Source organism: Phalacrocorax aristotelis, chromosome 13, assembly GCF_949628215.1.
Source record: "Phalacrocorax aristotelis chromosome 13, bGulAri2.1, whole genome shotgun sequence".
In the NCBI taxonomy this organism is placed as follows: domain Eukaryota; kingdom Metazoa; phylum Chordata; class Aves; order Suliformes; family Phalacrocoracidae; genus Phalacrocorax; species Phalacrocorax aristotelis.
In genome coordinates, this window is record NC_134288.1 from 2,834,507 (window position 1) to 2,857,904 (window position 23,398).

At 39.2% G+C, this 23,398-nt stretch overlaps 2 protein-coding genes across 2 annotated transcripts in view; both read right to left on the reverse strand.

Annotated features, from left to right (window-relative positions):
- On the reverse strand, window positions 1–5,923 carry DYNLRB1 (dynein light chain roadblock-type 1). The gene is made up of 4 exons (XM_075108926.1): window positions 5,846–5,923; window positions 3,160–3,235; window positions 1,566–1,733; window positions 1–494 (listed from the first exon to the last, which is right to left on the reverse strand). The coding sequence occupies exons 1-4, from the start codon at window positions 5,846–5,848 to the stop codon at window positions 451–453; spliced, it is 291 nt and encodes a 96-aa protein (XP_074965027.1). The 5' UTR covers window positions 5,849–5,923; the 3' UTR covers window positions 1–450.
- A 1,960-nt stretch (window positions 5,924–7,883) lies between these two features.
- The window catches only part of ITCH (itchy E3 ubiquitin protein ligase), a 62,124-nt gene continuing 46,609 nt past the window's right edge, over window positions 7,884–23,398 (reverse strand). Inside the window, exons 16-24 of the mRNA XM_075108925.1 lie at window positions 21,318–21,406; window positions 20,505–20,664; window positions 20,089–20,222; window positions 16,157–16,297; window positions 14,265–14,385; window positions 12,803–12,907; window positions 12,479–12,575; window positions 12,017–12,089; window positions 7,884–11,346 (exon numbers count right to left, since the gene is read on the reverse strand). Of these exons, the coding sequence (XP_074965026.1) occupies window positions 11,247–11,346; window positions 12,017–12,089; window positions 12,479–12,575; window positions 12,803–12,907; window positions 14,265–14,385; window positions 16,157–16,297; window positions 20,089–20,222; window positions 20,505–20,664; window positions 21,318–21,406 (1,020 nt within the window). The 3' untranslated portion in view covers window positions 7,884–11,246. The remainder of the gene's footprint in view (window positions 11,347–12,016; window positions 12,090–12,478; window positions 12,576–12,802; window positions 12,908–14,264; window positions 14,386–16,156; window positions 16,298–20,088; window positions 20,223–20,504; window positions 20,665–21,317; window positions 21,407–23,398) is intronic.

The following is a 23,398-nucleotide window of genomic DNA, read 5'->3' on the forward strand; positions in this document are numbered from 1 at the left end:
TCACTGATGACACTTTTTAATTTGATATGGCCAGACTTTTTCAAAGTAACTTGTAAAACCAACAGAATAAGACAGAACTAGAGGATAGCCAAGTTTCATATTCACAGGCATTCAAAAGTAATAGTGTAAAAGTGTATCTCAAATAGCAGTGACAGAAGCATGGAAACATACAAAGAAAAATCTTTTTAGTAGAGTTTTATTATATTTTCTTCCTATTAAAAGAATCTGTCACTTTTACTGCCTGATTCTAATTCACAAACTCCTCAAAATGACTTGTGATACAAAAAAAAGCGCCACTTGTTCTGTTTGTAAACAACAAAAACACGTGCTTTTGTCTTTCCAGACATTACTGAAGTGGCACAGCAGAGTTAACACAAATGCTCTATTCTTTACCATTAAATTAAAAAAAAAAACACCACACAGTTGGGTAACACAGACCAGTCAGTGTAATCATTCAGTTGGATTCTGGATGACAATCAGGAAATAGTCTTTATCTGGAAAAAAAAAATTAAATCATTTTTTCATTACTGATATTTGCTCACGGCAACAGTAAATGTCAACATTTTTTCACATCACACCAAAACACTGTGGGAACTACAGAGTCCTGACATTCATTCTCAATGAACACAACAGGCTTGGCATGTCAGATCACTCATTTTTTAGTCTTACTGAGAAAAAGTCTCAGCTTTAGAAACTGCATGCTCCCAGGCCGACTAAATTTAACTCAGTATGTGCCCAGGAAATAACAGTAACTGGCACATGCCATGATGGAATCAAGCCAGGTGGTGCAAGGAGGTGATTTCCCTTATCTCACAGACAGGCTGCTGGGCTGGCGTGGCTGTAGGTGTGGTTTTCTGGAACAATGCTTATTCCTCTCTCTTCATCCTTCATATGGAAATCAGAGGCTGCCTCAGCACAAACCCCAGAGTCTGTCTTAAGCCCTGCCTTGACCAGGCCCTGCAGAGCAGTCTGCTGCAACTGCAGCCCCCTCTTTTGCCTCTCCATCAGCAGAATCCCACCACGGAGCCAATGCAGCATGAAGGAACAAAGCTGAGTTCCTGCCACATTAGTGAACTGTACTCATCTCATAGCTTCCTGAATCATAATTTGGTGAAATGTTGAGGATGTTTTCCTGAAAACAAGGTTGCTGCTGCTGCTATACTCTACAACTCACGATTACAGCTATTAATATGCTCTATTTCTTTTCTCTGAACTGGAAAATCTGTTAGATTGTTGTGCTTTATCACTTAGTCTACTGTGCTGAACTGGAATTGCCCTCAAAACATATTCCTCCAACTCTTGTGGTTGAACAGAAAGCACGAGAGGCTGCAACACTATTTAACACTTTCTACTTCGACTATGTGAAATAAGGAAAGTGATTTCCCACATTCAAACATGAAAAAGCAACCTTAGGCTAATGATAAAAGCTTTCAACTCTGAAGAAAGCAAAACAGCTTCTTGGAAAAGAAGAGATTATACAATGTGAGTAAAAGGCAGAACTTTTCTCACAAGAAAAGAATTCTGCTGAATCCCCTAATGGCTGCTTTCACCCTGCTCACTTTTACCTGGTGCAACCATGATTTCATTTTTCTTGGAGCGGATCCGCAGGAACGTGAGGTCATTCTGGGGATCAATGTCTCGCACAGTGCTCCTTGCCTTCATGATGAAGCTGTGCATGAGGCCCGCATACTGAATCGTGGTGGTGTTGTCCATAGTACTTTTGATAGGAATCCCTGCAAGAAACAGAGGACAGTGAGGGTCAGTGACTCCCAAACTAACTCCACCTTGGGCATCATCAGGTCCAGCTGGGTTGTCTATTTAACCTGAGCAGGTGGTGTTGTTACACCAGGGATCAGGAGTGTTCTTTTTAAAGGCTTAAAAGAAGAACATGAACCATAATAAGATGTGGAAAGGCTAAGGTCTGGAACCACAGGTGCAGGTGAGAAGAACTGTTTACCTATAGTAGCATGAGTGCTTTACTTTTGCTTTTTCATTTATTTGTTTATTTATGAGGTTTATAAATAGAAATAAATAATAACAAAAATAAATACCCAGGGGGGGAGAGAGGAAATACCTATGTTTCAATTTTGTTCTCCTGACTGGGGACAGCTTTTCCTTTCAGAAAGGCTCCTGCGCATCACAGTTAAATGATATTCAAGTAAGCTAGGCTGGGATTGGTGCTGATTATAGCGGACATCAGCCGCTGCATCACCCAGTTCCAAGGTGGAGGCTCCAACATTTAGCCAGAACAGTTGATGCAGTCCTGCAAGGTCCCTGTGCTTCAGTTCCTGTGCACCAACCGAGAGGGCAGACGCACTGACACTGTTTGGCCAGAGCTTTCCCCCCCTTATGCTTCTGCCACCCATTAGATATGTTTTCCCACAAAAAGCCAGCCAAAATCCAGCTCATGTGCCAGAACAATGCAGTAGCCAACCACTAAATACTGGCACAGCAGAAAAACTGCCGCAGGTGTACGTTCAAATAAGCGCAGCTTCAGCCTGGAGAGCGCAATCCACCATTCACTATCATGAAAAAGCAGGGAGCAGGAACACAAGCTGCATACAAGTACCAATGATCTGATCTTCAATATATTCAGATATAGCTACTATCGGTCATCTTTTTTAGGAAATATTCCATTTAAATTGATAATCACATAGTTTTAAGAAGCTGGGCTGCTCACAGTATATTTAGAGTGCTCTGAACAAGTCTGCTCTGTTGGTCCTTTCAATGACTCCAAAAAGAGACAACTAGCATATGAGACCCATGAGCACGAGATAGATGCTAAGCTACTCAAGTCTGCTAAGACAGCAGCATTCCAGACACACACAGCAGCAAGATTTCAGATGTCATGAGAGCTTTTAGTGCTACTGATAAAGGCTTTGACAGAACAAAGTCTCAAATACTGGCATAACTCAAATATTTCTAAGCTTTTGCAATCTATTTTAACTTATTTCCTAAAATAATAAAGCAAGTTTGCAGAAAAGGAGAAATAAGAATCCAATTTTCTCTTGTAGCCTAACTGTTGTCTACCTGCTTTGGTTACAGGAAAATCTTTGCTAAAGACAGACCGTAACCTAAATGCAAGTAGTACAATCAGCAGTCCTTAACACGCATGTTTAGAGTAAGTTATATCTCAGAAAACCCAGTCTGACACAGTACCTTCAGAATTAACAACAATGATTCCTTGTACTCCTTTTTGGCTCTGAATTCGCTTCAGTGTTTCTTCCACCTCAGCCTGCAAACAGAGGAAGCACAAACCAACAGAAGATTACAGCTGCTATTTGCCTTCCACCAAAGCTTTGTAATAACGTGTCTGAAAATAAAGCTGCACAAAGATGATTCAGGTACTACCCACACCGTTCTACGCAGCAAAGTGCCTGTACTTCGGTACCACCTTTTTTGCATGACCTTTTCAGTTGTTTTCCATCTCTCTTCACTCATTTGTGATTATGATTGTGTGGAAACTTGGAACTCGCCTCTAATCCTTCCCTCTCTCCTCCTCCCCAACCCTCCCACAACATCATGCATCAGCTCCTTACTGTAGGCTTGCAACTGGAAGGCTCCATAGTCACACTTCTACAATTTAGGTGTCAAGCAAAAATAATATATGAAAATATACATTGAATTTGTGCAAAAGTAGTAAAAGATACATTCTGCATGCAAGGCTATGTTCTCTTATATCAAATGAATGCCAAAGGCCATTACAAATAAGAAAAGTGAGAGGAAAAACAATTAATAAATGCTATTTGTTTATAATGACAATTTGTGCAGCAATAGCTACAAGATTATAACCACTAACAATAATTTACAACTTTGCAAAATCAACTTAAAAATAAGGAAAAATGAAAACTGGCCAAGGCAGTGGTCCCTTCCCCTTCTCTGTAAAAATCACCATCAACTTCAGAAGAGCTTTCAAACCCTTCTGCACAACTTCCAGTGCTACAAGACATTAATCAGATTTTAACTATGGGCTCTCTAACAGGGTCATAAAATCTCAGCACCAGAGCTGTTTTCCACAGCTGGGTGAATATTTGGCATTTTTTTATTCCCATTAAGGAAACAGAGACATGCAGCATCTTCCAGATCCTGCAAGACAGAGTACCACAGAAATGGCTTGGAAGGGAAAACAGGAATCCCCCGAACTCGGGAGCGGTGAGGCCTCTCCAGCCTCTGACCAGGGCAACTGCGTTTCTTGGGCATTGGGAATAACCCTCTCCCCACTTCCACCCCACAGCAAAAAAGCAGTTATGTTACAAGCCATGTTCCCTGGGAAGCGGGCTTGTCCAAACAAAACAACATGGCCTCAAGCTCAGACCTACCAGCAAACTTTCTGCAGGGTGCTGTTAGTATAAATAGCTTGGAGTAACACGAACTGGTGCTGGTGAGAGATGGTACCACCTGAGTTTGTCTCTATGAAACATTTTTTCTGTCTTATCCAGCATAGAAAAAAAATAAATCACTCTTTTCAACACAGCTCTTGATTATTTCTGAATGCTGGCCTATTTTCAAATGGAAGACAAGGGAAGTCAAGCAAACAACAAACTCCAGGGTGTACAAATGCTGAGAGAAACATGGTGGCACACTGTTAAGTCTGAAATAATTTCCTGACTTTTTCCTAGCAGTATTTAAGTTGTTAAATACTTTCCTTCATTAGACCTTAACAAACCTATTTGGATGCAAAGAAGCATCTATATAGAATGACACACATTTTTAATTTCTTCTACCAACCAACAGATAATCTAACTTACAAGGTGGGGGGATCTGGTCTAACAGTTCACTGCTGCTGACATGGGAAGTTCTTGCTCCTCCTGTTGTTACTCCAACACACAAAAACCACTTACACACACGTGCGCGCGCGCTCCAGTGCTTGTCTGACACCTTCGCAAGCCAGTTTAATTCAGCAGACCAGCAAAAATATTGCTGAGGAAAAAATATATATTTAACTCAAGTGAAAGCCAAAAACTATTTTCATACAGGGCTGAATAACTCCAAGGGATTGTATATGGGGAGGAAGAGATTCACTGTGAAAAAGGAGAATAAATACTCCTCCCATCACCAATTTGCTCTTACGTAACCTTCGCTGCATGTACAACAGTAGCCTTTATCCTCCTGTTTTAATCTAGAAAGTTTTAACTCCTAGGTTCGCCTTAAAAATATGCCTTATTAGACCATTTCAATTTTCCATCTACAACTTGGATCAGTATTTATTTCGTTAGAAATTTTTCCACATATTTGGATCCCGTTTCCTGAATACGTGCCAACCAACAGTGCGTTTGAACAGGATTCAACCTCCAAGACAATTACAACAAAATAAACACGTTCCAGGTCCCACAGAATTAAAACGGTGAGTTTTTTCCCCGATTGCTTTCAGCGTTGGGCGTTGCAGCCATAAGAAAGGCAAAGATTTCCCTCCGAGGGCGCCTCCCGCCCGCCGCCCCACGCCCTATCTCGGCGCTTGGAAGGACAGACGGAAGGTTTTTGGGGGACGAAGCTCTTCCCACCGCAGCGATCTGGGGGCCGGATCCGGCCGGCGGGGCGGGCCCCCAGGGTAAGCCCCCCGTAAGAGGGCAGGACCCCCCGGACCGCCCGCCCAGCACCGCCGGCCCCCGGCACAAACACCCGCCTCGCAAAGCCAGGGCCGCGCCCGCGCCTTCCAGGCGCGGAGCCGAGCGGGGGGTTACGGGGAGCCGGAGGGATCAGGCGGCTGCCCCGCAGCCAGGCCTCACTTTTGCTCAGTGCGGGACACCGGCCGCTCCCGGGGCCGCTCCCCCCCAACTCTGCGCCGGCTGCGGGGCCGGCTTCCCAGGCCGGCAGCCCCCCCCGGCCCCGCCGCCGCCTCACCCACCATCTCGAGCCGCCGCCTCTCCGCCCCGTCACGGCACCGCGCGCATGCGCCGCCCGCTCGGCCAATCCGCGGGGAGGAGCGGAGGGGCGGGGCACGCCCTGCCCCGGAACCATTTGTTCCACAGCGGCTGCCGTGGTGACGCCCGCCGCTGCCGGCGCCCCGCGCGGGGCCGTTGGCGCGAACCGCTGCCGCCGCAATGAGGGCGTGGGGAGGCGACGGCCGTTACCACCGCCCGCTCCCGGTGCTGACCCCGCTCTCTGCTCGAACCGGATGTTCCTTCGTTCAGCATCGCGGCCCCACGAGCAGAGAAGGGACCCGCAGCTCCTCAGAGCTCCAGCAAGCGGCGTGGTTGGGCAGGGTGGAAACATCACCTCGTGAAGCAGTAGTAGTTCCCCGCCCCGCCAAGACACTCCGAAAACCAGGACTTGGCCCAGCAGATCAGCTCATTGGCCCCTCAACTCTGGCCAGAACTGCTTTCCACTCAGAGGAAACGGAATGTTCTCCAACAAACCCCATCATTTGTGCGCTGCTGTAGAGTGACAGGTTGAGCGTGGACATAGAATCAGGCATCTTCAGCTATCAGGAACAAATCCATCTTTAGGATCAGCTAGAAAACAGATACAGCCATTTTCCCTCCTAGTTGATACTTACAGCTCTGCAACCTGATTATTTTAAATTCTAATCTCTCTTGCCAGTAAATTTTAAAGCTCAGCTACAGAAAGTCATTTTACCACAGATTGATTCACCATCTAGTCCCACCACTGACGGTAAGATCTGGTCAGCAGTGCACAGCTGCCACCAGAGACCCGAACCAAACAAGGGTGCGTTCAAACCAAACAGGCACTGCCCTCTTGCCACGCACACACCCACTGCCCAGGCCTGGCACTGACAGCAGCAGTACCACAGAAGAAAACAGCAAGGAACTAATGCAAGGGTACAACTGAGCGGTACGTTCAGGATACCATACATTTATCATGCTTCACGTTGTGATTCTGTTTGGAGTTTGCCTTTTTAAAAAAAAACAAAAACAAAAACAAAACACTTCAGATCCATGTGAAATATCCTCATAGCTGTACTAATTTAAAACTACCCAAAGCAGTGTCAAATTTTGGGTTTACACAACTTAAGTGATTTCATCCAAAGCACAGAGGAAGCAACTCAAAACTAACCTCCCCTGCTGCAAAAAAAAAAAAAAGGCAATTATTATTGCATATATTTACTTGGCATAGTAAAGCGTACTTGGGATTTGCTGCTACTAACAAAACTGTATTGACTGAGCCTGGGTGAACACCTGGGAAAGTGTGAAAACCCCGTGGGAAGGTCTGCAGCAAGGAACGTTACATGCTCAGTGTAGGAGGATCAGTTTAGGGAACATGCGAACAAACCGGACAAAGAAGTTTGTGAGACTCAGTGGGATGTACCCCCAAGCGCTGGGCGAGCCAGCCAATGGCACTGTAAAGCCAATCCCAATTATCTTTGAAAGGTCATGGTGATCGGGAGAGGTTCCTGATGGCAGGAAGAATGTAAATATGACTTCCCCCTTCAAAGACGAGGATCAGGGCTGATCAGTCCCATCTGAGCTTTTCCCCCCCCCTCCTTCCTGTCACCCTGTCATTCCTAAGCAGAAAAGAAAACAAATTTGCACAGTCATACCTCAATTTTTGTTATCACTGCAAGAGCGGTACAAGAAAACATTAAAGCTGTGGCTCCTGCAGAACCCTTCTCCAGCCCATCTGCTGCAGACTTGCAGACCAGCAGCCTCACCATCTGGGGCAGCATCCCAGGACCACAGGCACTAAAAACTGAGGAGTTGTTTTACCTGCCATTTCTAATCAGTCAAAGGCAGCTGCGTCTGAAATCTCCCAGTGAATTTCCAATGCAATCACCAATGGCAGAAGAGGTCTCAGGAAAGAAACATTCCTGAGTAACTTTGCTAGAAGGATAACTTCAGACAGACTAACCCCTCACTCCCAGAAGAGCAGACAGACGATTTATTTTGCACACGGATGCTTCGTAACACAGAAGAAAAAGACGAGGCTACCAGCTCTTTAAGTAGTTTTATAAAAGTATTTGACTTACTGAGATACTGTTACAGTTACCTGAGTATTTGAAATTACAATGCAAGGAAATTTCAACAATGAATTTCAGTACAGTATTTCACAATCCAGTGCTGCTGATCCCAGTTTATATACGAGTCCACTAGAGCACATATACACAAACAGTGATTGCTGAAGAAAATTAAAAGACACCACAGAAAGGGGGCTGGAGATGCCAATATAACAGAGCTGAGATTACAAATCCAGTGCAGCATGTAATTAAAAATGCAAACAACAACAACAAAAAAGCTTTTTTTTACTTTTCTCAGCATAATAAAGCTTTTTTTTAAATGCAAGCAACTGCATTAAACAAAAAACTAAACAACTTCCATACAAGATCACATGAAGAAATGACTCATTTACTGTGCATTTCATGAGTATATTAACATTTCCTGAGCTACCCAGAACAATAAGGCTTCGTTAATTCTTAGATCAGTGACTCAGCATTTAGTTTTCTCCAGTCATTCTCATAAGGCAATATTCTAAATAAAAGCTTTTCTAATACTTGCAAATTAGAATCAATTGACACTTGCATATGAATATACATTTGTAACATACTAAGAATTTATGCAGCTCAGGCTGCTAAATCACTTGCAGTAGTGGGAGACAAATTCATTAGTCTCTGCTGAAAATCCTACTGTAAGCCCAATTCTTAACAACCAGTTATCTGGGATACCAGATGCTGTGGGCTCCTCCACATGCTGTTTCCACCAGGTCCCCATAAAGAACAGAAAAGTGCACCAGTGGCTTATATTAATTCCTTTTTATTTCTACACAACACACCGTAAAAAATTAACAGACTTCTTAACATTCACAATGCTGACAAAGTAAAATGCCTAAGTAATCTTAACCTCTGACTTCAGAAATATTGCCAATTTAACACAGGAAAGTTGCTTTAAATTTTTTTATATTTTGGCCAAATCCAATGTTTCACAGATTAATCATCTTTTCCCCCACCCGAACGAATTCTTTATTTGCAACATTTTAAATTGTATCTGGTGCTTGGGATATCCAGCCCCCTTTCCCCATCCTAATACAGCAGAAAAGACATATAAACATGCCATTTAAATTAAAGAAAGAAAAACTGAATAAGTGGAATCCTGGACTGCAAAAATATATACAAGCATTTACGTTTTTCCTGAACTAAACATTTCAACCATAAAAATATTAAACAGCCATACCCTATAGAACTAGGGCTAAGGCTATTTCAATTATAACTATTCTTTATTTTAAAAATATAGGGCTGAAAGCCTTTTGGGTGATATTTGTACATTAACAATATTTCTAGGTTCCCTACATGAATCATAAAGCATTATGCAGAACACAGACCATTTTTTATAGCTTAATTTCGCATTATCTTGCTTAATTTAATCTCTCTTGTAAATATGTTAGATAACTACATTTCATTGTAAGAATTAATATAAACAGAAAATATTTATAAGGCTTTTTTTCTCCTCATGAGCTGTATACTGTAATATATCCATCCCACCAAATGTTGTGAAGTTGGCAGATTCCATGACCATGAAGTCAGGTTAGTTCTCATGAAACTGTAAAAGAGGGTCATGTCTATATCATCATCAACTCTTTTCCATGCCTTTCTTAGAATATGCATGACAAAAGAGCTGTTCACTCTGAAGTCTAATCATCCTGCCTTCCAATAAGCATGTATCACTTTGTACGGCCTGAAGAACTCCCGAAGTCAGTCAAAAACTACAGTGTCTTGGTGTTTCTTAGGCCTGAATCAGTTTTTCCCTCTTACAGTTTAGGCAGAGGGAGAGCAGGAAAGAAATGTTCTTTTCAAGACTGGAAGTTCAGTTTTACAGTTTCCCACCACCTGATTCAGCTCCGGTATCTAGAAGCCTCATAAAAACAGCTCCAGTCCCAACGCTTTGAGCTGCGGTTATGCTTTAATATATGCTACATGCTAGTTCAAGTGTCATGTCTCTTACTATGGCTAACAGCTCATCTCAGTGAAGTTTGCTTTCCTCCCTTCAGGCAGGGAAGGAGCTGACCATACCCAAAAAGTGCATTCAGTCTAAAGGAGCAATAAAATGCAAAATGTTATTGTAAACCAGAAGATAACTTAATATGAACAGGTCCTTGGAAAGGAAGTAAAAGATGTTATTAATCCAATAGGAACTCACTACAAAAGTTACTAGCTATAAGCAGCCTAGGGCGAATTAGCTTAGGAACCTCTCCCAAAAACTTTAGTTTCAATCTTTATAGAACTATTTACTGATGCTCCAGATTTAAAAAAAAAAATCTCTAATTTGTGTCTTAACTTTCTAATCCTCTCAGCTTTAGCCAGTATCACATATCAGTTCATCAGCAAAAATTGTAAGTATTATCATTTTCTGAATCCAGTTGTTTTGTACCTCTTCCTGAGAGCCCAATAAAGTCTTCAGAGCAAACTGATGGCAACATGTAAGAATAACACTGAGAATAAAGTCCATTAACACTTTTGACAAGAAACATCAGTCTGCAAACAGGAATCTAAATGGAATCAGTGCAATCCCAGGTGGTCTTGTCTTTTGCAAAAAAGTTAAGTACCACAGTGTTAATATTGGTTTAAAAGTTACATGTGTTACACAGAAAAAGATCAGAATTCTGAGGGCACACAGAAATGTTCAAAAAACTTTGGGCGGGTGTCTATTTTGCTGAAATTAGCAGGATTGGGAAAAAACAAAGCAAAGCTATGCCCTGGATTTGTGCCACAGTTTGACATCCCCTTAACAGCAGCTTGAGTCCAGCTGGCACATGAACAGACTCCAGGCGGGGGAAAAAACAGTCTGGCCATGCTTGAGTTAGAAAAAAGAGGTTAAGCAATGAGTTTGCTCACGGTACGCAGAGGATGGTTACAAGCTGGCTCCAGTAACACTGCTGTAAAGAGGCTTATGATGCTGCTGCAGCATTGCAGCTACCAACGAACTTCCCAGTGTACCAGTAGCAAAAAAATGCTACTAAAAAGGAAAGACACAACTATTGTTAAAAATCTGTCAATCATTAAGGACACATTCTAATTAATGAATGGTAAAACAAAGCAGAGCCCAAAGCTGTATTAAACCTCTACTTCGGTCATAACTCGTTTGCAGCTGTATCTGTTTGCTCATTTGATTTCTGAAAGTGCTCAGTAGAAATCCAGAATTAATATGGATAAAACCTCAGGATAACATCCATTTACTTACACATTAGTATTGTTAAATAAATCCAAGTCAAGTCTACTTTACAAGGAAGTGTGCAACAAGCAGAAGAAGTGAAGAACATACATTGTGTTGAGTTCACATTCTTCAAGGTGCAAATTTTAGCTATTCTTGCCCAAATCCTTCTGTTTCTTCAATTGCAAACAACAGCTTTTCCTTCAACTGCTCATAATTCTTATAGGGTGGAAGATCTAAGCGATTAAAACTGAAAATAAAGAAAAAACTTAAGTACTGAAAAATAATTAAACCATCAAAAAAATCCATTATGAATATGGGTAACTAAACTTTTTGCTGTGTAGATGGATACCTGGGATTTACACCCTGTGAAAAGCTAACAACATAAATTTATCTATTTTTGAGAGCAAAAGTTAGAGTTCAAGCACTTGAACAGTGATAGTTTTCTAGAAATGCAGTGTACGTGGTAAGAAGTTTCACTAACTCTTCCTATTTGGCTAACTAGAGTCATCATTCACGTGTGAAATTTTAAATTTGTGTGTTTTTACTAACCACTAACACACCCGAGGAACTGAGCAGAAGCTACCTTTTCTCTAGGGAAGGAGATGTGTGAATGTGGCTACTTCACAGTCAAGACGGAGTACCAAAGATCAATGCCAAACTCTAGACAGTATTTTTATTACTTTGAAATTTCAGTAATACACAAATGCATGGAATTTATGATGGAATCTACTCCACGCCACAAGAGTTTTTCAAAAGTTCAGCTATTTTTCAACAGCAAAGTTAACTGGTATAAGGTGGTGTTTGCTTTCACACACTCTCAACCATTTAAGTGTAATACCCATTGTCTAAACTCTCCGAGTAGACAGTTGTCAGCAAAACCAGAACAATAGTGATATTCTGATTTGTTACATACTCACCAGGTATGACTTCTAGGTAACCAGTTTTCCTTTCCAACTTTTTCAATACAAAATTTTTGGGGTCCATTGCTCCCTGTAACAAATTCAAATAAAGAAGGCATAGGTCTAGCTACCTTTGTATCAGTAGGTAATACAACTGAAAGGCTTAAACACAAGACAAGATTACCATTTCTCGCACAGAAAAAAACCTTCTTCCTTTCACTATACAACTCTGCCTAGATCAAAGCATGCATGTGGTGAAATGCATAAATTTGAAGTGATTTTGAAACTCAATACAACAGGTATAAACATTACCTCCATCTCTTTTTCCATCATAGCTGAAAGTATATGCAGGATTGCTATTACAAAATGCTATTACAAAATAGCATTCAATACAAAATTCATTTAAAATGTCCATAAACATATAACTTGGTTCTTTTAAAAAAAATTATCTAATGCATTAGATGGATTATTAATACATACCCATGAGGTCAGCAAATCCTCCCACTGGTAATCTGCATGTTCCAGTAACAAACTGCAAGAGTCTCATTCTCTTCTCGTTATCTATTTCTTTCACAAACTGAAAAGTAATAATTGAAACAAACATTTAGGTATAGACTTGATATTCAGATTTTCACATCATCATCATCCATAGATGAACAAATTACACGACTGTCAAACAGCTGGATTAGCAGTAACAGTTTAACTTGACACATTACAGCTCTGTTCAATAATTCTGACTATTGTTTACTAAGCTGTAGCTGTGCTCTGTAACTTCTGTTGGTCTGAGAATAAGAGTCTACAAACCTGCCAGAACCATACTATCTGTCTGCTGGTCCTGGTATAGTGCCGGTAGATGGCATGCCTCTGCCAGTCATTCAGATCAATTTCTTGCATTCCACATAGAAGCACCTTTAAGGAGAAAAAGGGAAATAAACATGTGAGTATAAGAAAAACGAAATAAAAATGACTTGCTGCATAGATATTAGTGTTAGCTATGGAAACTCTCTCCACAGAAGTCTCTCTGAGGCAGGTGGCCATTATTAATGCCGAGCTTTGTGATGATGTGGAGGCAGCATGAGGATTAAAGCTTAAGTGCCAAATGATTCATAGCTTTTCTCCTTCAGATTTTAGTCAAATTCCACAATGGATCAATTTGCATATTCCCAGGTGGTTTGCATATCTTGTTTAAACTGCATGGTTTTGTTCTGAAGGTTAATCTTAGTAAATTAGGTTTATTGTTTCAGTGTAAGATAAGGGATGAGACAATTCTCTGTTACTCTGCTTATGCCTTGATTCCAAGGGCATGGGTTCTTTTTGAGCAAGTCAACAATTTCTGGTTTTGTTGTCTGGTTTATTTTTTGCAGTTCTGCTAAGCACTAGACACTGCAGGGAGTTTGTGCTGTGGTAGTCATCTCTGAAATTCATTTGCTCAGGAGATGCCACCAAGCACCCAACTGAAGTAAACACGCTGCTCAGAGGTGGGGCAGTCACCATCCCGGGAGGTGTTCAAACAATGTGTAAGCATGGCACTTCAGGACATGGTTTAGGAGCCACGGTGGTGTTGGGTTGACGGTTGGACTTGATGATCCTAGAGGTATTTTCCAACCTTAATGATTCTATTCTATGATTCTACAACTTCCCACATCACCAAATAGAACATCAACTGCACCCATGCTTAGAAGCATCTGCAATGACAGTATATTTAAACTTTATCCAAGACTTCTACAACGAAGAATGATGACTGCTCATGAAGTGAGAAAGCATCTTTGTCATGAAAAATGGAATAATTGCTTGCATTTCGACATTCAAGCCAGGAACAGTTAATCATTCTCCACTATGAACAGGATGCTTTGGTTTTGCGTTTTTATCTTTTTAAATTAAACAGATGCTTCAGAAAGTGTAATTTTGAGAGATTAAAACCATCTAGAACCTGGTCTACATGTGATCATCCATTACATCTCTGGTTTCATCTCCCTTCCTCTCAAGTTACTCATTCTCTGAACACAGGCAAATCAAATTGCTGAGGATTACCAAAGCAACTTGACAAGAAATTTCTACTGGCAGAATCTTAGTCTGTAAATTGGCTGCAAAGAGGAAAGTGCAGGGGAACACACTAATCAAATACTACTCCATAAAGTTTCCCTCATATGCTGTATAAAACAGAGCTGTCAGCCTTAGTGAGTTCTGCTCTCCAGACGTAATGACTGGAGTTTAAGTATTTTATGTGTAACAACCTGGATCTAGCAATACCTAAACAATCCTTTACCTCCAGTTCCTTAGCATCAAAATACTGCAAATACTGTTGTGGCAGAATTTCATTGAAGCCTTCAAAGAAAGCCTGCGTCTGCTCCTCAACACCTCGGGAAAGCCTCCATTCTGCTACTAGCCTGTAAAAGACGACACAGAAAGATAATTTAAATGGCCTGTGCTAACCCAAGTCCACATCTTTTGTTAGCCCATTTTGAGATGAACTGTAAGCTAAGTTTAAAAAAAAAGTATGGAAAGTCTGGAAAGTTCTGGGGATAGAGCATTGTATAATTTTATTAGTAACCTTTACTCTGTGCAAACGATTTTGTTTTTACTTTGAGTTCAAACCCTACGTTTCCAACCATTCTGCTACAAAAAGTATTTTAGACTCAAAGAGGAGGCATCATCTATTCACTGATTATATTAATGAGAGCACAGCAGTCCCCAGGTATTTGAAGAAAGAAGAAAACGCAGAGCTATATTTGTCTAATATTCTCCCCAGAAATCTCAGTCATTATCCATGAAAAGGTAAAAACTAGGTCAAGTTGTACTGGTGAAGATAAGTAGGACTGCTAGCTTACCAAGAAACGACTATGTCCATTTGGAAAGTTCCATATTTGTTTCTGTTAATCATGAAACTTTGCTCTGTGGCAGAAACTCCACTCTCCATTAATAAAAGGGTGAAAAGCAGGCAGGAGACCCGAAGAACCTGAACCCAGGGAGAAGCAGATATTATGCTGAATTCATGCCTAACCTGTCAGGAGAACTGGAGTCTAAAGGAGAGATGGCTATTTTCTGACTTCAATCCTAGAAACTTTGGGGACTTAGAGCAGGACTCAGAGGAAGCCAAAGAATATGAGTGAAACTGGAATCTGAGCTCTCCCTGGGTTCCTAGAAACTAGAAGAGAATGGTTTTCTGCAGAATCTCCCTATTTTCAACCCCAATATTAATACTTTGCAAAACTGAAAAATGCCAGTATGTTTCTTCTGCAAATACTATCTTTTCTGTGAATCACTATCTTCAGACAACTCATGTGATGAAAACAAAACCCACTCTTTTCTCCCTCACCCCCTCCCGTGAAAGAAGCCTTCACTGAATGCACCATAAGAGAGGAGAATTCTACTGTGACTGAATTTATTTTTTGCCTGCAACGTGTGACTTTTTTGTTTGCAAGCACATCCTCCAAGCTTATATGTTGAATTTCACACCTTAAAGCAGAGCTGCTGTACTGCTGCACGTTGAGGAAGAAGAGGAAGCAGGTTATTGCTCACTTTTTTTATTCTTTCATCACTCTTAGGCTACTTCCCCCTACTGCTTTAAAAGATCCTGGTACTGCAAACATAATCCCTTCATTTATGACAATACAACCTATGACATCATTCATAACACTGTCCTGTTAAAATTGCCAAGACCTAATTATACTATAAGACCAGTTCAGATAAAACTTAGTAGCAATCCCAAGAATCTTTAAAAAATAAGAATCATCACAAAAGCATCCAAAAGTGTTCTTAAGTTTAAAAAAGGCCCAAAGATAAATGGCTGGGTAGAATATCAGCAGGCTATGAAGCAATATAATTCCAAAAATAAACACATGCCACTATTTCATGAAATACCTGACATTCACATTTGCTGTCATGATGTTCTGCTAAATTAAATATCTCCAGGAAAAAAAAGCAGACCTTTTACTAACTGTACTCTTTGGGAAAAGTGGATTTTAAAAACTTAATTCCATCAAAATATTCTTCTTTCAGATAGGATATCCGAACAGTTACCACTTGTTGCCAACATCAGCATTACTCAGAGACAGAATTTCAACAATGCTTCAGATTACGTAGGTTGACAATTCTTGCTAGAACTAAAGAAGAAAATGACAGAGGTAAGAGTATTTTAAAATCTTCATTTATTCTTACCTAATGTATTCTTCTTTGTTTTCTTCTGTGACCAGAATGTTGCTACCATTTGGCTTTAAGTCATGGCTTTTGATTTCACCTAGAATTTCTTTATCAACTGAGAAAAACATTTCCAAGCCACATTCTTCAATATCATTCTCTCTGTAAAGAAAAAAAAATAATTTCAAATAACTGTGTCAAGACCTTGTACTCAGTAGAGGAGATGGGTACGAAGAACCTTAAGAAAAAAGGTTTGGAGCTAAGTAATCAAGATAAGGAAATGCTCCCTACACAATAATTATGGTTTTGCAAGAAGTACTGAGTCATTTTACCAATGCACATACATAAATTGTACTCCTGATCAGAGATTTTTGATCAGTAGAACCCTTAAATTTACCAATCACAAGGCTGACAAACTACCTGCTGGCTATGATCTGCAGAATGTTTATGGAATATGGAAACTTCTCAAATAATGACATTTTTGCATATTTCATTGCAAGATTGCTTCTTTTAACAGGTAGCATAAGGACTGTGTTAAAATGTAGTCATCACTTTGTCAGATAACAGCAGGTAAGAAGCAACTACAAAATTCTTTGCATGCTTAATGAATTATCTTCAACTCCAGCATATTTATGGGACTATCTTGTAAGCATATACTAAAATGTCCCAAGCTCCTAAGTTAACAAAGTACAAATGCTCCTGCTAAAGAGGAATTCTCGCAGAAATTTTAACATGGGAAGAATCTCTAGCCAGCAAACATTGCTCAGACAAACTCTATTCTCTTTATAGGCATTAATAGCCAGAGGAATAACAGGTACAACACTAATTTATATGTTGATACGTGCTTCTGTAAAGTGAAGAATCACCTGCAAACACAGACCATTTTCCCCCCAAAAAAAGGTCAAAATCAAGATTTGTCCTGAACTGTAACACAGAAATGTCAGTCTTGAAAACACTGCTGTGGCTTATCTAGCACCGTGATGCAACAGTGCTTCTGAACTTGATCTTTCCAATACGTGCTATTGTATGAAATCTCAGATGAGAACGGAAGGCTTCAGGTGGCTGGATGATGAAACAGAATCACTCCTTCCTTTCAAAATGAAAGATACTTGCTGTAGCTCAGTTTGAGCAGAGACATTTCACTAGATGACCTCTAGAGGTCCCCTTCCAAACTCAATGATTCTGTGAAATTTTCAAAAATGACAGAAATGGCCGCCTGGTAGGAGAAACACTAAGAAATTCAAAACTACTGGAAGCTTCCTGGAAAGTTATGAAATTTGCTGTTTTGGTGGGGAACAAGATTATGTGCAGCCATGACTTTTTTCCCCTACAAATTTGCAGTCATTTCCTTAGAGAATAACTTCATCAGCATTACAGATAAGCAGGCTCACCTATACTAAACTTGAAGTTTGGGTCTCTGTGCACCCGTGCTTAGAGGTCTGAAGGTTCTTCTCCAGAATTTTCATACCCTTAAGTGTTTTTTCCAGGGGGCAACACCTTTCACGGACTCTAACCTAGAATATTTCTTTATCACTACAGAAATTGCTACTGATATTTGGGTCATATTTGCTCTAGAGACAGCCTTCAGAAAAATTCTTGTTACAGCCTTAAGCTTCCTTATTGCTGTCTTCTGTGGTTAAAAAAAAAAAAAAAAAAGAAAAAAGAAAAAGCCCCCCAAACACTGAGTGCAGACTAATGAAAGCATATGTAGCCAGCACAGCTCAGTCATTTGAAACCCTCATATACAGAGTGAGGTGTAAGAGTTGTTCTTGACAGCAATTTCTGAGTTTTCTAGTTCCTTGCTACAGATGCAGGCTTCTCCTGTCTTTGACAAAATCTTTCATTAGGGACTGCTGGTACCCAAGTCTTGAGAGTTTCACACCAACAGTCCACTGTGTGGTATCTGGCAACACTGTATACTTTGAATTAGAATGCAGGGGGAAGTAGTCTGCCACGACTATGAAAGGTCACAAGTTATTGCCATAGACAAGTAACCTAATACTGACATCCAGAAGGCTCCGTGCTCTGTTTTAGATCATTATCCATTACATATGCACCAAAAGAACGGCATATAGAATAGATGTAACACACTCAAGCAGCACTGGAACACCTTGCGATTACTGGATGTTATAAAGAAAACCCGTTGCTTGGAAATGTGGAAAGCGGCCAGCTTGTGCATCACACACAGAAACACAAATATCCAACTATGTCTACAGAGAATGGCTTAAAGTAACACTCTTTTAGTCCAGGCTTTCCACAAAATATTAACAAATTGATACTGTTCGTAAGGTAAATGTTGTTATATGTGCAACGCATTACAATTTAGTCAGCAGATCGTTCACCAGTAATAGCTTCCCCCATGATTTAATGCAAATTTCTTCCCTCTAAGTTGAATTTTTCAGTATCATATTTGCTTCACCTCTAAAATTCAGTCACAAGATGACAAAAAAGTGCCCTTTTTAAAAAAATTACATTTTCTGACTACAAAACAGATAACAGGATTCCTTAATTACAGAAGTCAGGACTTACAGCTTTGAGACCTTTTCTTCCCTTTCAGGGATCAGTTTCACGGCACCTTTACTCAAATAGTAACTATTTTAAGTTTTCCTAATGGAATTTTAACTCCCTACACCTTTTAGCAGCACATACATTGAGTACGGAACATACTACTCTTCAAAAACCAAGTCAAAAGTCCTATCTCAATTTGTAAATATCTCGTAAAGCTGCCTTCCCCCTCCTCGTTATTCAAGATAATGCTTCCAAGAGTCACCACTACAGCAGACGACAGGCTTGTCTTTTATATTTATTGCTGCATTTTAAAAACCAATCCATCCCCACACCTTTAATGAATTTCTCAAAGCATTTTTAAAAATCATACAAAACCAGAATAGTTTTAAGTAAAATGTTTTCTGTCTCTAGTCACATAAAAAGACTAATTTTTCTGCTAAATTGTTTTACTATAGCAGAAGCAAAAAAAAAAAAACTGAATTGGTCTTTTTTTCTTTCCTTTCTATTTGTTTCATTTTTTAAACTGTTGGGAAAAGAAAATCGCCTGTGTTACTGAAACAAATGGCACACATCAACCATGGGCTACAGCATTCTGGAGTCCTGCTATTATAAAATAAGTACAGTATTAAAATGCTTTAGATCTAAGGGAGGTTTTAAAATTATTTCTTAAAATAATTTTAATGCATAATTCCAAAATAATTATTGTCTACTAACTCCAGATCCTTTTTTCTTGCTGCTCCTGGGAGAGGAATCTGCAACAGAGTGGAGGAGGAAGACTCAAAAAGGGGCTGAATGTAGAACAGACAGATGACTGACAATGCGTACATGGAAAGCTATACGTAGGAATGGTCTTGAATCATTCAGTTTGGAGCCAAAACCCAAGGACAGCCAGAAAAATACATGAGAATTAACTTCTTTCAAACATTAAAACTTCAATATTAACCTTTAAGTCAAATTCAGGTATGACTAACAGAAGAATTATGTGGTAGTAAATAGTAAACTACATTTGTTAACTTTATTTTATTGTAGCACTAAACTTTTTATGTTTTCTAACTAAACCAGGTACTAGAGAGAGAAACATTGAGTGGATTTCTGCTGATTTCTTGTAATCAGTTATCTGAAAAGTTTCAGTGGAATTTACTCAAGCCATTTTGTTTGGAACAGTGTTCAAGACTCCCACATCTGTATAATGCCTAGCTAAAAAATAGCAAAAATGGAATGCAAGATGCTGTGCAGAACATTCAAAGAACCCGAAAGGCTTCTGCATTATCAAATTGTTATTTCTGTATCTAAAATTCCAGTAAAAATACCAGTACTGCTCGGCAATTGATACAGTATACTGTCCAGTGGGATTTTTAGAAATAAAGTTACACCTTCTTCCTGGCATTAGTGAAAATAAACAACATTGTATTGTTATTTCAAGAACAAAATCAAGTCAAACTCACTTTACCCAGATGAGAGAGTTGTAAAACTCTGGGTCAACAGATTCTAAATCCTTGAGTCCTACTGGCTTGTTTAGGATACGTTTATAGAACGGCAGAGAGAAACCAGTGTCAATGAATTTCCCATGGAACAAAGCCTGAAGAACATGAAAACAGACAAAACAATGCAAAGGATGACTGAATATTTAATATAACATTCTGTACTCTACACCAATGAAATCTGACAGCCAAAGAATTAGAACAACCTAGACTATCATGGCTGCTAATAACCTGAATTAACTTATACCAACATTAGTTAAATCCAAACACCTGATAATAATTTCAACTCAGAAATCAATTGTTTAATTATCTCCCTGATGGTACAATATTAATTTATAGGAAAATTACATGAGAGAACCTCTTTCTACTTTTGAACTTACCATGGCAATGAATCTTCCAATAAATCTGAAGTATTTCAGGTGGTCTGGATTAATATAAGAGGCTGGGTTTATCTGTAAGCAGTAGTTATCTTTCCCTGCGTATTCAAACAGGCAATACATTGGGTTCAAAACTTCATGTGACAATAGAAAGAACCATTCCCTGAAATCACACAAACAATAAAAACACATTTCAAAATAAGTTAAATTAGAAATTACCTTAGCTAATTCATGCTGACTTAGGATCTTGTTGGCACATAGGCAGTAAATCTGACTACTTTACCAACTAGACCAAACTGAAACCAAATTTAAATGAACACAACTTACAAATTAATATGCAAAGTTAGTGACATACAACTGTCAGTGGTTTGGATAAAAAAACCACCCTTATCTAAATGCACAGATTAGAAGTCTACAACTGGTTTAAACTTCAGGGCTTTAGGGAGTGCTAATAAATATATGCACTTCTCGGTTACATTCCAGTAAAGACTTTTGACTTGAAAGTAGATTTCTATTTCCTCTTTCAGTAAACCTCTATTTTGATATTAACAGCTGTGCCAAAGGCTTACTGTAGTTCAATAAACTGCATTTCTTCAATCACTAAGATGATTAAAGTAATGTCTAATATAAACTTTATACAGTTTTAAGACATGCATATATCTTAAGGAAATGTCTTCCTCAGATATGCCAAGGAAAGATAGGTAATAAACTTCACTAGCATTTTGAAAGACTGCAGTTTAAGTACCTATTTTGGGGAAGACTTCACACCAACAACTTGCAGAAAAAGATATTATTTGCCATTTCAGTGTAGTTTACCTTGCAACACCTCCATAATCTAAGCCTTCTTCACCAGGGAAGATAACCCATAAGCGTCTCCGTAGATCCTGAGGGCTGAAGCTCATTATCTTAGTAAAAGAAAAACAATTCTTTTTAAGAAAACAGCTATAAGCACCGGCTAGACGCACTATGATTTGCTATCAAGCAATATATCATTTCAGATCATATTCAGACCATAAAATGACTATGAGCACACAAAGTACCTGCTTATGGAATGTTCATGGAATCTGAAGCGTTAGTGCAAACCTATTTCTATAGATTAAAAAGTAAAAGAAAAGTAAAGAAGAGAAAGAAGTAATAATTGTGAAATTAAAGACTCAGGATACTTAGGCCAGCAGCCTGTCTGTAAGCATATGACAGAAATCCAGCCAATAAATAACGGGCCCAAAGTGAGTAAATTCAGTATCTGTTAAATACTGTACTGAACAGTATCCCAGTTACAAGTAATGAAGTGACATGATCAAGGACTCACAGAAATAAATTAGAAACAAAACAATAATAAACATACATAAGATATTTTTTCATTTTACAGCTTCATCTCTTAAAGACTATAATAAAAATCTAGCTGGTTTGCTTTCTTTTTAAAGTTAGGAAGATCATAGATGCTAAGGGACTTTACTAATGCTGGTTTTAATACAATAACCAAATTTGTGATTATGCTGGTTTGGTCAGTTGTCGGAGGATTGCATAAAGAAATTTCACATAACACTTCTGTGTGTCCAGAACCTCACATTTTTGTTTGCAATGAGAGGCACAGAATTTGGGTCACGATTTGCATTTTAAAATCTCTCCTAGATATCTGTAGTAATCACACACACACACAAAAATGTATAACTGCAACAGAGAGATCTGCAGAAGATTAATGACTAACCAGTATAAAAAATTAACCCAGGTCTTTGCTATTATGTCATCTAAATTATTGATAAGGCACCCTGTATTCCTAAGGAAACTAGGTTTGCTGCTGTTTACATAATTACATAATCCATCTTGTGATTCCTTCCAGTACAGTGTGATTTTATTACCTCTACAGTTACTGTACAAGGACCAAGTGCAATTTTAGAAAATAGGTTGGAGCTAACTTTCAGTTACAGGATTTGTTTGTCCCCTTTTAACCCCTGTTATTTGAAGACATCGCTGTTCCAAAAGAAAAGACTAGCCAACTGCACTATTTGTTGTTTCCGCTAAGACAGCTTACAGTAATTTGAACAAGAAAACTTAATCCTTATTTAAGAATATATTTGTCTCAAAACATACTATTTTGTTTGTTCAACTTTTCTGGCTTGACACATCTGTGAAGTGTCAAGAAATGACAGGATTTGATTCTTCCACACAAAATTATTAGGAAGAAAAAAGTTGAGCTAGAGACGAAGGAAGCTAAAAGTTCCCACCGGCTTAAATAAGGTGTGCATTTTCTTAAGTTACTTTTAAGTCAGAAAAATACAGAAGTGGACGAGTATCTGCCAAGAGGAACTGTTCCGTGCACTTCCAAGCCTGTTTCTGTGTATCTTACTGGACTGGCAAAGAGCTGCTTTTGGCTTCAGTTTAACAAGGAATGGGAATGATTTATTGCCACAGTGAACATTCAAAAAGTAAATGTAAAATTAAAAAGCACTTGAAAATATTGTATAGGAACAAATTTTAACCATGGTTTAGGTCTATAGACAATAACAAGAATTTTTCTACTAATAATCTAAATAGAATTTATTTTTTTAACCATTTCATTACTCATTTAAATATCCATGACACTGAGACTAAGATCAACTTAATGTATTTTGGTACATAGCCCATGCTTATATAACAGATAGGGAAAATGTGCCAAACGAACACAAGCACAACATGAAAACTTCTTGAGAATGGGGAACTGCTCTGCCACAGCACTCCCTTCAAAATGAACTCAGATTTTAAAGAACTGAGAAAAGATGAAAAAGTAATTTTAAAAATCACCTTCTTTGTCAGACGAATCAGTCTTTAGAGCCAAAACTCCACATTTTAGCATGATCTTTTAATATATGAATGCATCCTATTAAACTAGTATTTTTTGTTAGTCTCACTTAACATTA

Bases quoted from the DNA above. Each gene is read 5' to 3' on its own strand.
- DYNLRB1 (XM_075108926.1), bottom strand. The intron at 1,734-3,159 runs GTACTGTGTCAG...TGTTTCTTGCAG, and splicing joins CATTGTTGTTAATTCTGAAG to GGATTCCTATCAAAAGTACT. The intron at 495-1,565 runs GTAAAAGTGAGC...TTTTTTTTCCAG, and splicing joins TGAAATCATGGTTGCACCAG to ATAAAGACTATTTCCTGATT.